We start from the raw sequence: 15,638 nt of genomic DNA on the forward strand, positions 1-15,638 counted from the left end.
TTGCCGTTTTCTATCCACGTTATCTCTTTTAACCAATCAGACAGTTTTGTCGTTTTCTATCCACGTTATCTCTTTTAACCAATCAGACAGTTTTGTCGTTTTCTATCCACGTTATCTCTTTTAACCAATCAGATAGTTCTGTCGTTTTCTATCCACGTGACCTCATTTTACCAATCAGATAGCTTTGTCGTTTTCTATTCGCGTGACCAAATTGTAAATAGCAACAAGAACAATACCACAACGTCAACAACATTAAGCCAATTTCATTTAAGATAACTATTCATTGAAAAATATATAATCTCATCTACAGCCGAGTATTTATGATTAAAGAAAGGTTATCGAAAACATAAATTTGTATATAGAAACGACTTGACCTGTTCCTGTAGTTTTCGCTGTACAGTCGAACATCGTTAGCTCGAAATTCTAGAAACCAGCGATAATACATTGAGCCTCGGGGAACTGGAGCATATTGGGAGTGCTTAGTTACAGTATTCATAAATCGCTCCTTTACGTTAAATTCGAGCCAACGAGACAATCGAGCCAAGCGAGTTCGAGCACACGGGGTTCGACTGTAATAATGTATAACACTGTATTTCAGAAAGACGTTGAAGAATGGCTTGATAATATAGGACTTGGAATCTACAAGAAAAACTTTAAGAGGGAACAGATCAAAACATCGAAAGATATGGAGATATTGAAGTCCTTCACCAGGGCTGACATCGAGAACGACCTAAAAATCAAGAAGATCGGTAGGATGATACTTAAAGCTGCACTCTCACATATTTACCATTTTTACAACTTTTTAATTTTTTGTCTTGGAAAGAGCAAATTTTTGCGTATATATCTGCAAACCAATGATATAAGATTGCTGAAAAGTAATCAGATCATAGATTTGCATATTTCCGTTCGAAAATGAATGTTTTATGGCCTAAACCTTTACTCACGGTTTAAGAAAAATGCATAAAACATCAATTTTTGAACTTAAATATAAATATCTGCGACCTGATTTTTGTCAGCAGTCTTACTTAACTGGTTTCACTGGATTTTCACAAAAAATGGCTCGTTCCAAGACAAAAAATAAAAAAGTTCTCAAAACGTTCAATCTGTGAGAGTGCAGCTAATGCATTTGACCATAATTCACCAAAATACATAAGTCAAATCTCAATCTCAACTTATTTTACAACATAAAATAGTACGATTTAAAATTTCGCATGTCTTATATGTTATGTTTTTTCCCTCATAGAATGTGTTTATAAAAATGTTTTGTCAAAAAATCAAGGAAAAATAATTGTAAAGAAAAAACATACTTATGTAATTAAACAGAACAATATATTTATTATCTTACAAATTAATTGAATATTGATAATAAATATCAATAACATGTATAAGCAACGCGTCAAAACAAGTGTAAGAAAGAATAACATTTTTTTTAAATATATGTTTGAATTGCATATGATATTATATATAAGACTATGATATATTTTTTTGGTCGATTGTATCATTAACTGTAGAGATCAAACGTGTAGTTTTTTAATACAAAAAGATAAATAAAATCTCTTTTCTTAAGGTCACATCAAAAGATTGCTGTATGCTATAAGCAAGCTGAGAAATCCAACCGCAAGTAAGTAACTCGATCGCTCTGCTGTGTTGATATGGGGTACGGAAATACTACCCGGACTGTCCACCTTAGCTTTTAATGTCCAAACCAAGTCCTTATTATGATTTTATTTTGATATTCCTTCCTATAAACTTGATGCCTAAACACAGTATATGCAGTCCAAAATATAAGCATAAAAAATATTGTATAAGAGCGATAACTCTTAATGTGACTGCACTATTGTGAAAACACCTTTGTGCTCAGACGAATTTCAAGTGTCTATAAAATACATTTCAAAATCAGCTTTGTTATGCGGCCCGTCATGCATAATATTTTATCCAATAGAAAAATAGAAAATACTTATTAAATGCCTGATAATTCAGCTCACACTTAATACTTCAGGTTTCAAATATTTATTGTGTTTTATATTTCCTTGAAAAAAAATCTTCTTCTAACTAATTTGATCTCGGGTCGATGAATTCTGATCAGTCAATGTATAACCGCTGCAAGCAATCCTTTTGCATTGAACACAGCCCTTAATGGTTATTAAATACTACACAGGAAAAATGGCTTTCAGTTATGGCATCTGAGCCCTAAAACAGGGGCAAGTAAGCTGGGAATTAACACATCAGTTGTGGTATTCAATATTCAACTAAACTCAATCGTATGGTCATACATTACTGACTTCATCCCCTCCATTGGCCAGTTATAAATAACATGTAATCCGATTAGCTACATCGTTCTTAGATCCAATATAAACCAATATTGAATACCAGCTCTTGGTCATAAAACACAGGCAAGTAAGCTGGGGATTAACAACCAAAGCATCCGAATTCTCATAGATGTTATTCGCATTCCTTAAATGTATGTGTTTTTAGTAAAAACTTTTACATTACAGCCGAACGGAAAATAATTGATGTTCGCGAAAGGCTGAGCAAACCGACCATTCACAAGCTCAGATCTATTAACAGAGATGAATATGACTTCTGGGACAATCTGAGGAACATCTGTCTTCTTCCCCAGTCCACAGCGTATGGATTGGAGGAGGATCTTAAAGGTAATTATGCAGTTTACCCTAGATACAGTTATTATACGGGTTGGGACGAGTCTTGAGAAATTTAGCCATCATTCGAAATACGAAAACAAATGTCTTATTGTAATGAAAGGCAGCCAGCCCTAAATACAGACAAATTTGTTTTATATATACATAATTATAACACGTTTATCCATGATGACAACAAATCATATCACAAAGGAAATTACAACACTAGCAATGTAATTTCACGAGTAAAATAGTAGTGTGATATTATTGAAGCGTTTAATATATTGTCATGAGACAAGTACAATTTTCAGAAATCAACCTCTTCATGATCTCTTCCCGTACTCTGCTACATTCATATACAAATTTTGCTACAATGAAAATCTCTCTATCATTTTAAACAGACATAATTCTGGTGAATAAATGTACAGTTTCTAAATGATTTAGCCAATAAGGAGGAAACATGTTTCGTCTTAATGTATTATATAAAGGACATATCAAACATGAAATAAAAGTCGTTGTATTATATAAAGGACATGTCAAACATGAAATAAAAGTCGTTGTATTATATAAAGGACATGTCAAACATGAAATAAAAGTCGTTGTATTATATAAAGGACATATCAAACATGAAATAAAAGTCGTTGTATTATATAAAGGACATGTCAAACATGAAATAAAAGTCGTTGTATTATATAAAGGACATATCAAACATGAAATAAAAGTCGTTGTATAATATAAAGGACATATCAAACATGAAATAAAAGTCGTTGTATAATATAAAGGACATATCAAACATGAAATAAAAGTCGTTGTATTATATAAAGGACATGTCAAACATGAAATAAAAGTCGTTGTATTATATAAAGGACATGTCAAACATGAAATAAAAGTCGTTGTATAATATAAAGGACATATCAAACATGAAATAAAAGTCGTTGTATAATATAAAGGACATATCAAACATGAAATAAAAGTCGTTGTATTATATAAAGGACATATCAAACATGAAATAAAAGTCGTTGTATTATATAAAGGACATATCAAACATGAAATAAAAGTCGTTGTATTATATAAAGGACATGTCAAACATGAAATAAAAGTCGTTGTATTATATAAAGGACATGTCAAACATGAAATAAAAGTCGTTGTATTATATAAAGGACATGTCAAACATGAAATAAAAGTCGTTGTATTATATAAAGGACATGAAAAAAGTCGTTGTATTATATAAAGGACATATCAAACAAGAAATAAAAGTCGTTGTATTATATAAAGGACATATCAAACATGAAATAAAAGTCGTTGTATTATATAAAGGCCACATCAAACATGAAATAAAAGTCGTTGTATTATATAAAGGACATATCAAACATGAAATAAAAGTCGTTGTATTATATAAAGGACATATCAAACAATAAATAAAAGTCGTTGTATTATATAAAGGACACATCAAACATGAAATAAAAGTCGTTGTATTATATAAAGGACATATCAAACATGAAATAAAAGTCGTTGTATTATATAAAGGACATATCAAACAATAAATAAAAGTCGTTGTATTATATAAAGGACATGTCAAACATGAAATAAAAGTCGTTGTATTATATAAAGGACATATCAAACATGAAATAAAAGTCGTTGTATTATATAAAGGCCATATCAAACATGAAATAAAAGTCGTTATATTATATAGAGGACATATCAAACAATAAATAAAAGTCGTTGTATTATATAAAGGACATATCAAACATGAAATAAAAGTCGTTGTATTATATAAAGGACATAACAAACATGAAATAAAAGTCGTTGTATTATATAAAGGACATATCAAACATGAAATAAAAGTCGTTGTATTATATAAAGGACATATCAAACATGAAATAAAAGTCGTTGTATTATATAAAGGACATGTCAAACAAGAAATAAAAGTCGTTGTATTATATAAAGGACATATCAAACATGAAATAAAAGTCGTTGTATTATATAAAGGACATATCAAACATGAAATAAAAGTCGTTGTATTGCCATGTTTACGACTAAAATCCTTTATTGAAACTCCCCTCCCCCACACCCCTAGATAATATGTGTACCTCATAGTAAATATGACGTAAACAAACAATACGACGTCACAGCGTGAGGTTACGCAAATAGAATATCGACCCCATGGTGTAAGGTGTATTCAAGGTCATTGATACTTTTAAAACACTTTTTTCGTGAAAAATATCTATGATTTGATGCCGAAAACTCTTTCACGCTGTTCCTTTTATATGCAATTTATAAATCTGTAGTCAAAACATACCAGGTATGGCAAAGTATTGTACTTTGTTTCAATATGGCCGTGGTATTCTATGCAGACGCCACGTCATTACACGTACAAGCGTATCTTTTAGAAATGTTGAAATGATGACGACAGTTTATGATGTTATTATCAAAGAGTCTATGGTAGTGAAATTTTAGCCGGGAGGTTATATTCGACCCTCCTGGATTTTCAAATGAGTTTGCAAAAGTAAATATTCTACAGTCAAATAGAGCCTCCGGAGAAACCTAATTGCAGCTTCAGTCAATAACACGTGTTTTAATCGGGCATTAAAAATAAATTGAAGAATAAAAACAGAATATTTTGGTTGTTAATGTGTGCCTTTTTAGAGATGATTGTGCTGAAACAACAACGAATAATAGCAGTGTTTTCTTGTTCAATTTAACATAGTCAATTTTAACAAACTGCATGGGCGATCCCAGTAACCAGAACATTAATTTGTCCTTTGCTACTTTAGCACACTCAAATCAAAGAGACACCAAACACACGTTATATTAATTTGCATGATATTATTAGATTGTTTTTATCAATAAAAAGTGGGTGCTACGTTGTTGGTATAGTCTTTGAAAACAATACATTTACACATTTCGAAACCCTTATGGAATCCAATGTTTCGTAAACTGGCTTTTATTCTGGGATAACTATTATAATATACGTTTGTTTCACAACATGTTCATTTTTTTTTAAAAATGACATATTAAGGATAATAACAAGGTTGCGAAATACGACGTACGTGTGCTTGTACTGTAGTTACACGTACACGCACAATTTGAAGTTGAGTATAAACGTTGTTTGCAAAATTACTGTTTTATCTGTTCTTGGATGGTCCCAGCTACTCGCGGCAATCATTTCCCACTTGGCTGTGTATATTCCATATTGAACTTGTACAATGTACACGAAACCTGATGACGTAGTGCACCAAAACGTAGTACGCACATACACGTACAAGTACGAATAGTGCAACTTCTCTATCATTTCTGTTAACAGCGAAGCTGGGTGACCTACGTAACGCTTGGTTGATGGTGTTTGCTGTCTCGAACGCTCTCTGGATGGTCCTAATCTACACGTTAGCAAACCAAGGGGAGCTACTCAGTGTGGCGGGGAGTAATCCTGTCGGTAAGTAAGGATTAAAAACCATGGGGAGCTACTCAGTGTGGCGGGGAGTAATCCTGTCGGTAAGTAAGGATTAAAAAACATGGGGAGCTACTCAGTGTGGCGGGGAGTAATCCTGTCGGTAAGTAAGGATTAAAAACCATGGGGAGTTACTCAGTGTGGCGGGGAGTAATCCTGTCGGTAAGTAAGGATTAAAAAACATGGGGAGTTACTCAGTGTGGCGGGGAGTAATCCTGTCGGTAAGTAAGGATTAAAAACCATGGGGAGTTACTCAGTATGGTGGGGAGTAACCGGTTGGGGAGTAAGGGTTCAAAACTAAGGGGAGCTACTCGGTGTGGCGGGGAGTAACCGGTTGGGGAGTAAGGGTTCAAAACTAAGGGGAGCTACTCGGTGTGGCGGGGAGTAACCGGTTGGGGAGTAAGGGTCCAAAACTAAGGAGAGCTACTCAGTGTGGTGGGGAGTAACCGGTTGGGGAGTAAGGGTTCAAAACTAAGGGGAGCTACTCGGTGTGGCGGGGAGTAACCGGTTGGTGAGTAAGGGTTCAAAACTAAGGGGAGCTACTCTGTGTGGTGGGGAGTAACCGGTTGGGGAGTAAGGGTTCAAAACTAAGGGGAGCTACTCGGTGTGGCGGGGAGTAACCGGTTGGTGAGTAAGGGTTCAAAACTAAGGGGAGCTACTCAGTTAGGCGGGGAGTAACCCTGTTTAAAACCAAGGAGAGCTACTCAGTGTGGCGGGAAGAAACCTTTTCGGTGAGTAAGGTTTCAAAACCAAGGGGAGTTACTCGCTGTGTCGGGGAGGTACCTTGTTCGACAATTAGGTTTCAAAACCAACAGGAGCTGTTCAGTATGGCGGGGAGTAGCCCTGTTGGTGAGTAAGGTTTCGACTCTGAAAGTATTTAGCTTTGGTTTTTAATTAAACGTAGCACCCTTGATATATTGAATGTAGGGCTGTTAATGTTCTTCTTCTTCCTTTACGTGGTTATGTTTTTTCATGCCTTGGGCCGTATTTAATAAGTATCTTAGTAACAATTTTAATTTAGTGAATAAAAGCCTTTTTCTAATTTGAATTTAAAGAAAACGAACAATGTATGTACACCAAAAATATGAAAAAAGCAAGAAAATGGTCTGCAAAATATATGCATATGAATAAATCTGATAAAAAGAGGAGGGTATTTAAAATAATCGTTGTCAAAAATTACGAAATTCTCACTAAGTTGAAAATATTCACTTAGATGCTTATTGAATACGGCCCCAGGTAACTAGCTTAATGACATACACTATCGAAATTTGTTGCATGGTTCATAACTCTCGTTTTAAGAGCGGTTGAGTTATGCCCCGTTTTCTACGAGCGTTGTCATCATGCAATAACGTGCTCTTTTTACTCTTAAACTTGCTTTTTTGCAGGTTTGGTGGTTTTGGTTTTGTTTTCATTCGTACTCGTAATACAGTTCCTGGCAATGATACTGCATCGTATAGGCACACTGACACATTTCCTTGGTCGGGCGCCTTACAGCGTAAGCGATAAATACAACACGGCCTGGGCATTCAATGAAAGGTAGGATTCGATAGTAAGAGTATAAGTATCTTCCATGGCCGAGAGTGTGAGATAGGTTCATCCCAATCCTGCGTGAGGGTGGGGATGAACCTATCTTACACGAGCGGCTATGGTAGGTGCTTTTCCTCCCACCTCAGTTAAACAAAATTAAGAAAAAATGTATTTTTTGCTGGAACTCTTTTGTGCGTAGTAAGAAAATATGCGTATGAATATGTTGTAATTCGTGGTTGTCATGGATATGCGCGCTGTGATTCAGATTGTGGTAATAGTCAAGTCGGTCTTAAAGTAGTTCTGAGGAGAGTGAAGAATTATTTCGTGAAAGGTGTGTGAACACTTTTTATGGTGATATTTGAAGCGAGAAATAATTAAATAGCATTCTAAATATTGCCACAAGACAAAGCTTCTATGAGGGAGGTAATTACAATGTGATGACCATTTTAAAGGAGTCCCATACGACTACTTGTTTTATCTTTGGCCGTGGGCAAGACAAAAAAAATATAGCATGGTTAATGTTTTGGATCTACTTATCTGAGGTGGGAGAATGTTAGTTTCCTTACAGTACATATTAGCCGAGGTCCATTCACCTTCGGGGGATGACGTCAGCGGTCCAAATCATATTTTTGGCCGATCCGGACATCGCCAAAAATATTATATGGACCGCTTACGTCATAAACTGAGTGCGCCTTGTGATTTTCACAACGGCGAAATATTGTCGCATTATTTGCTTTGTTCAATATAACACATCACACGAGCCTAGTCTTTTGTGTATATTAAACTTGACGTTTACATTGTATAAAACGCAAGGTATTATGACGTCATTGTTTATTTCAATATTGCGTTCCAATTAGATAAGCGTGACGTCATTCAACCAATGATATACGACGTTAAAAAAATTAGCTTTTCTTTAATACAAACGTATCGTGTCTGTTACACTTCTTTAAAATTAAATATTCAATTGCAGAAGAAACTGCTAATATTTAATCACAATGAATATTTCTTTTAAAATGTAATTATACGTGTCGATCGCATTTTTTTCGGGCGTGTATGCTGTAGGGCAAACGAGCAAATAACCAAGCGCGCTTCTTGGAGTTTGCTCACGTGCCGTACTGCGTTCTTACAGCATAAACACAAGAAAAAATGCGATCAGTTCTTAATTAAATATCTTATTGCAAGTTATTTTGAAATATTCTTTGATTATTAGCAATTGTGTTTACTTAAGAAACATACAGAAATACATTAGATCTGTGGAATACTTTAAATAAAACGCACCCTGTTTCTAACTATTTTTGGTCATTGTAAAACAATTGTAATCGAAGTATCAAACTTTTCAGTGACATGAAGGTCTCCGATCAAGAAATGAAACTAGATTTGGAAGCCAAATACGCGATGAAACGCGCAAAACAGATGGCTTATACGCGGATAGGTCGGTCAACGCGGAGAAGAGAAAACCGCGGAGAGGAGAGGACCGCCCTGTTGGCGGCAGACGCTTACCCTGTAGAAGTGGTGTAGACATGGAAACTATGGACAGTGGGCATCTTAGATACTATGGAAAATGGGAGCATCTAAGAAACTATGGAAAATGGGTTCATCTAAGAATCTATGGAACATTTGTATATACAATGAAAATTGGTGCCATCTTCAAACTATGGTAATGTTTATTACTATGGAATGGTGCAATCTTAAAAAACTATGGAAAATATTTATACACTAGGAGAAATGGCGCAATCTTAGAAACTGCGGAAAATTTGTTTATTCTATGGAAAATATTGCCATCTTAGAAACTATGGACATTTTGTTTATACCATGGAAAATATTGCCATCTTAGAAACTATGGAAAATGTTTATACACTATGGAAAATGGTGCCGTCTTAGAAACTAGGAGAAATGTTTATATGTTAGGGGAAATTGGGCCATCTTAGAAACTATGGAAAATGTTTTATACTAGGGAAAACGGTGTCATCTTAGAAACTATGGAGAGTGTTTATAATTTATGGAAAATGGTGCCATATTAGAAACTATGGAAAATGTTTAGATATTAGGTAATATGATGCCATCTAAGAAACTATGGAAAATGTTTATATATTAGGGAAAATTGGGCCATCTTAGAAACTATGGCAAATGTTTATATACTAGGAAAAACGGTGCCATCTTAGAAACTATGGAGAGTGTTTATAAACTATGGAAAATGTTTATATATTAGGCAATATGATGCCATCTAAGAAATTATGGAAAATATTTATAAACTATGGAAAATGGTGCCATATAGAAACTATGGAAAATGTTTATATATTAGGTAATATGATGCCATCTAAGAAATTATGGAAAATATTTATAAACTATGGAAAATGGTGCCATATAGAAACTATGGAAAATGTTTATATATTAGGTAATATGATGCCATCTAAGAAATTATGGAAAATGTTTATATACTGCGAAAATGGTGTCATCGTAGAAATTATGGAGAATGTTTATAAACTATGGAAACGTGTGCCATATTAGAAACTATGGAAAATGTTTATATATTAGGTAATATAATGCCATCGTAGATACTACGAAAAATGTTTATATATTAGGTGATATGATGCCATCTAAGAAACAAAGGAAAATGTTTACATGGCAGCAAGGGAAAATGGTGACATCTTAGAAACTATGGAAAATGTTTGTATGTTAGGGAATATGGTGCCATCAAAGATACTATGAAAAATGTTTACATACAAGGGAAAATGGTACCATCTTAAAAACTATGAAAAAAGTGTATACACTTTGGAAAATATTGCCATATTAGAAACTACGGAAAATGTATATATGCTAGGGAAAAACTGGGCCATCTTAGAATTTATAAAAAAAATCTGGTCAGCTTAGTTACTATTGAAAATGTTCATTTACAGTAACTGTGGAAAATGTGCCATCTTAAAACCATGGAAAATGTTTATTTACCAGGAGAATGGTGCCATCTTAGAAATCATAAAACATGTTTATATACTATCGAAAATGGTGCCATCGTTGAAACTACGGAAATGTTTATACATAAGGGAAAATTGGGCCATCTTGGAAACTATGGAAAATGCTTATATATTAGGGGAAATTGGGCCGTCTTGTTAAAACACGTATGGTACGATCGCTTTTTCGATTTAATATATTCAGTAGTTGTATTCTAAAAATAAAGCAGTTGTTGGTTATTTTAGGCAAAGCGTATATACTTTAGAAAAAAATATCTGTTTAAATATAAATATATTAAATATAAATTGTGTTACCATAAATATTACCTGATATTTTGATCTAACGATATTTGTCGTATGAATGCTGACTGCATGATCTCTATGAAGTTAATTGACTTGTATATACTGATTTGATACTGGGATGCATTATTTTGTAAATAACCATTTCTAAATTCCAAATAGACGAAGGAGGTACCAGAATTGTTAAGTTCAGGAGCTGAGCAGGGATGAAACAAATGTAGATAGTTTTCTGAAGCAAAGAACAATTATTTATGAAAATTGTTTAAACGTGAAATATTTTATTTTTTATTGTCAGTGTTATAATTAATTTTAAAACACTAACATAGTTATATATAAGCACTATTACTGCCATAAATAACTCGTACAATACTTTTACATTATGCCATTAAAATAAACCTCAGTCTTTTCTTGGATGCAAATTGAACTCAAACCAGGAATAAGCTTCAAATCCTTTTGTTTATAACATTATTTAAGTTCATAATTTCGGACAATGTGTAAATATTCGGACAAATAAAAAAGTCATTTTCGTCGTAGCAATGTTCGATTTGTTTGATCAAATGTATGGTTGTATTATCAGATTCATTTCAATATTCATCGAGTCTTCTGATTTATGGCTTAATGCTGCACTCTTACAGATTTACCGTTTTGACATTTTTTTAATTATTTGTCTTGGAATGGGCCAGTTTTTGCGTACATATCAGCAAATATAAGACTGCTGACAAGAGATCAGATCGCAGATTTTCATATTTCCGTTCGAACAATAATATTTCGTGGCTACAAGCGTTACTAACGGTTTAAGAAAAATGCATAAAACATCATTTTTTTTAACTTAAATATGAAAATCTGCATTTTGTCAGCAGTCTTACATCACTGGTTTACATGCATTTTCGCATAAATTGGCTCGATGCAAGACAAAACATAAAAAAAGTTGTCAAAACGTTCAATCTGTGAGAACGCAGCTTTAATAACTCTCAGGATAGCACGAAATGGACTATGTTAGTTTAAAAAGGCAAGATTAACTGATATTGTGATATGTTTTACTTTTATGTATAGAAAATGTAACTAGTTAATTACTTGTTCTCATAATCCATGACTCGTTCAAAGCATATGATCAATATAAAAAAGTGCAATATTTAACGTTTTTCTTGTGTGTTGTAAGTTTTTACATATTTATACTATTATTTTTTATGCATCACCTTTTGCTGATTATATATTTAGTTAGCTGTAACGATATGTTTAAATCGCGTGTAATTCTTCACAGCAAAAATCATTGGAATTCATTTGTCTTAATGCTTTCTGTTGGTTTATATAGATTTATCAATGAAATAAAAATGATATTTCACAGTTTTCGTTGTTTTAAATTTGAGTCTGTTCTCATTCCCAAAACCACATCTTCGGATATGTTCGGATCGCAAGTCAACGCATAACAATATACATGCAAACTATTGAACTTGTTTTTGTTTGTATTGTGTCAGAAGGTCTCATAAAATTTAAATCAACATTTTAGAAAGTATTAATTTATTATATTTTAAATGTAGTGTTGCCATAATTGTTTCAATTTACGTTTGAAAGTGATTTCAAGTGGTTGATCCTTTCCCGCGTTAATGTTACGTCATTTGAAAAAAATGTTTCCGGTAAAAGTTGGGTCGTTCTATTTACAGAATGGGTAAGAACGGATTATAAAGATATGAACGCAATTGGGCTGGTCAAAGTACGCGTGGAGTCCTTCGGACGCCACACACTTTGACCAGCCGAATTGCGTTCATACCCCGATAATGCCATCAACCCCACAATTCATTCCTTTAATCAAACGTGAGTGCGCACAGGGCTGGGACACAATTTCAGCGACCTCATTTCCAAATGACATTACGTTCGCATACAATTTGGAACACTTTTCAAGAAACTTATTATATACTGTATATTTCACAATCATTTAAATGCATATTATAAAAAGAACAATTATTATAATTAAGTGTAATATATTTTACCTCATGAACACCACAATATGCCACTTTTGAAAAAATGTTCCCGGTGTATATGGGGTTTACACCGGGCACCTTAAGGAACTAGGTATCGCGCCCAGGTGACATGGGTAAGCTTGTTAAAACCCAGGAAGAATGTTTCTCGTGTATCTTGGTTTTACACCGGGCACCTTAAGGAACTAGGTATCGCACCCAGGTGACAAGGGTAAGCTTGTTAAAACCCAGAAAGAATGTGTCTCGTGTATCTGGGGTTTACACCAGGCACCTTAAGGAACTAGGTATCGCGCCCAGGTGACAAGGGTAAGCTTGTTAAAACCCAGAAAGAATGTGTCTCGTGTATCTGGGGTTCACACCGGACACCTTAAGGAACTAGGTATCGCACCCAGGTGACATGGCCGCTTGTTAAAACCCAGGAAGAATGTGTCTCGTGTATCTGGGGTTTACACCGGGCACCTTAAGGAACTAGGTATCGCGCCCAGGTGACATGGGTAAGCTTGTTAAAACCCAGGAAGAATGTGTCTCGTGTATCTGGGGTTTACACCGGGCACCTTAAGGAACTAGGTATCGCACCCAGGTGACATGGGTAAGCTTGTTAAAACCCAGGAAAAATGTTTCCCGTGTATCTGGGCTTTATACCGGGCACCTTAAGGAACAAGGTATCGCACCCAGGTGACATGGGAAGGCTTGTTAAACCCAAGTTAGAATGTTTCCAGTATTTCTGTGCTTTACACCGGGCACCTTAAGGATCTAGGTATCACTCCCAGGTCATATATGCATGGAGTCGTCTTATTATTTTCAGGCAATGTTTCAAAAACGTCATTGAAACAAAATACTGAAGAGATTAGTGTTCTTTTTCGGTGATCTATGTCGATTGGGAGGTCAGATGTACGGGTTCCTAGTCTGACAGCGTCACTATTTTCACATAGTTCTTCTAGTCCACTGATTTCCAGGCCCCAATATCACGAAAATATTTCAGTCAAATCTCAAACTCGATCTCAACTCATGTTACTATATAACATCAAAAGTTATTGAAAAAAAATATAAACAAGTTATGATAAGATACAAGATAATTCCATAAGTGCATTAAACATTAATGATGGTTATATTTTTATATTATAAGCAAAATAAAAATCTGGTCAAAGCTGTTCATTTGACAGATTGAGCTTGTCGTACTTGATTACGATTGATTGCTTGCGGCGTGGTAATAAAATGTACACAACAGGCGCGTAGCTCCCTATATGCGAGTACTTACAAATTGTAGTTCCCAAATTGTTTGGGTGTTTTTTTAGTTTTGCTATAATGATATAAAGACTGATTTACTATTTTAATATTTCTATGGATATTGAAACATCTTGGAAAATATAATGGGGAGGTGTGTAGTGATCTGGGAACCAGTCACTTTATCTGTTATCATCTATTTTAATAAACCAGTCTAATAGAAGCTTATGTCGGGAATCAGCTAACAGGAAATAGACAGACTTTGACTGACGATCGACTGAGACACGACTACATGGGACGTTCTTGACTTTCACATCCATTTACATCTGTAAAAGGATTCGAGCTTATTCTTTTATCAGGTATTTTATTTGGATAATACATTATTTGTCGGGATCTCAATACGCCTGAATCCAACAAAGATTCTGACAACAAATATTTTAATAAAAAAATCAGCCAATTTTGCCTAAGTTGCAGTATGCGTACTTGACTACGTAATTCTAAAACTGTTCATTATCCAGTATGAAATAAAGCACAGAATGCAACAGATTGCACCATGGTTTTTAAAACTTTCTGAGGAGGGCAGCCCCCCCCCCCCCCCCCCCCCCCACCTCACGGCACAATTACGAATCTACGTGAAAAGAGGGCTAGCTACGCCACTGCACAATGGGCCATGATTACGAACATGATCAAGTCCGAGTGTAGACTCAGAAACATACTTCTATTGACTTATAAAATATCAACTTTATTTCGTTCGTCTTAGAAAAGTAATTGTAAACGAATGTACAATTTAAAATAGAAATTCAATTCAGCATCAAAATTCAACTAGAAGGAAAGTTACAATTAGATAAATATTTGCAGTTTTGCCACCAGGAAACTCAGACTTGAGACCCTTTGTAACCGATTGCCCAGGCGTGTCTAATCTTAACATCGTAAACAGATACCAGCTCTAGAAGTTCACTTTATGTGTCATATTTAAGAGCATCAAAGCAAGTGACCAATATCACACAAGCCATTCTTAAAATAAGAAAATGTAAATTTTATAACAACCGAATGCCGAAAGGTCGTGTTTAAAAAATAAACTTCAAATCACTCACTTTCAAAACCTTCACATATCAAGATAATTGATTCAGTGTCATAAGTTAGAGTTCAGTATTACCATTAGATTTTGAGTAGACTGCACTGTATATTTCTTGTTTCTGTATAATGAAATATCTTAAATTGTGCTGTGTTTGATTGTTTGTGATTGTTCCGTCCGTCTGTCCGTCACTCCTTGTATGAAAACAACTTCAACACAGCTGATGGGATTGAAATAAAACTTGGTATATAGATCATGGATGGCAATGATATGAATAGAGTGCACAAAAACCATCATACTCTTATCATAGATATTTATTAAGTTATCTTCTCTTACCCGTTTTGTTATGGTCATATATTGGAAGTATTTAAAGGCCTAGTTTAAGAAATGTTTGGCATGATTATCCCCTGCTGTGCATCACAATAGGCGGCAATTTCCTATGTATTTGCTCATTGGCTCAGGGCCAGTTAGGGTACATTTCTATCAGAAAACATCCCAAAC

General features: G+C 34.5%; 1 protein-coding gene across 1 annotated transcript in view; it reads left to right on the plus strand.

Annotated features, from left to right (window-relative positions):
* LOC128222361 (uncharacterized) overlaps positions 1 to 12,206 on the plus strand; it is a 44,989-nt gene extending 32,783 nt beyond the window's left edge. Inside the window, exons 28-33 of the mRNA XM_052931338.1 lie at positions 599 to 749; positions 1,568 to 1,621; positions 2,496 to 2,654; positions 5,944 to 6,072; positions 7,473 to 7,623; positions 8,955 to 12,206. Coding sequence (XP_052787298.1) covers positions 599 to 749; positions 1,568 to 1,621; positions 2,496 to 2,654; positions 5,944 to 6,072; positions 7,473 to 7,623; positions 8,955 to 9,132 — 822 coding nt within the window. The 3' untranslated portion in view covers positions 9,133 to 12,206. The remainder of the gene's footprint in view (positions 1 to 598; positions 750 to 1,567; positions 1,622 to 2,495; positions 2,655 to 5,943; positions 6,073 to 7,472; positions 7,624 to 8,954) is intronic.
* The last annotated feature ends 3,432 nt before the right edge of the window (positions 12,207 to 15,638 follow it).

This window comes from Mya arenaria, chromosome 16 (assembly GCF_026914265.1).
Source record: "Mya arenaria isolate MELC-2E11 chromosome 16, ASM2691426v1".
Taxonomy (NCBI): Eukaryota; Metazoa; Mollusca; class Bivalvia; order Myida; family Myidae; genus Mya; species Mya arenaria.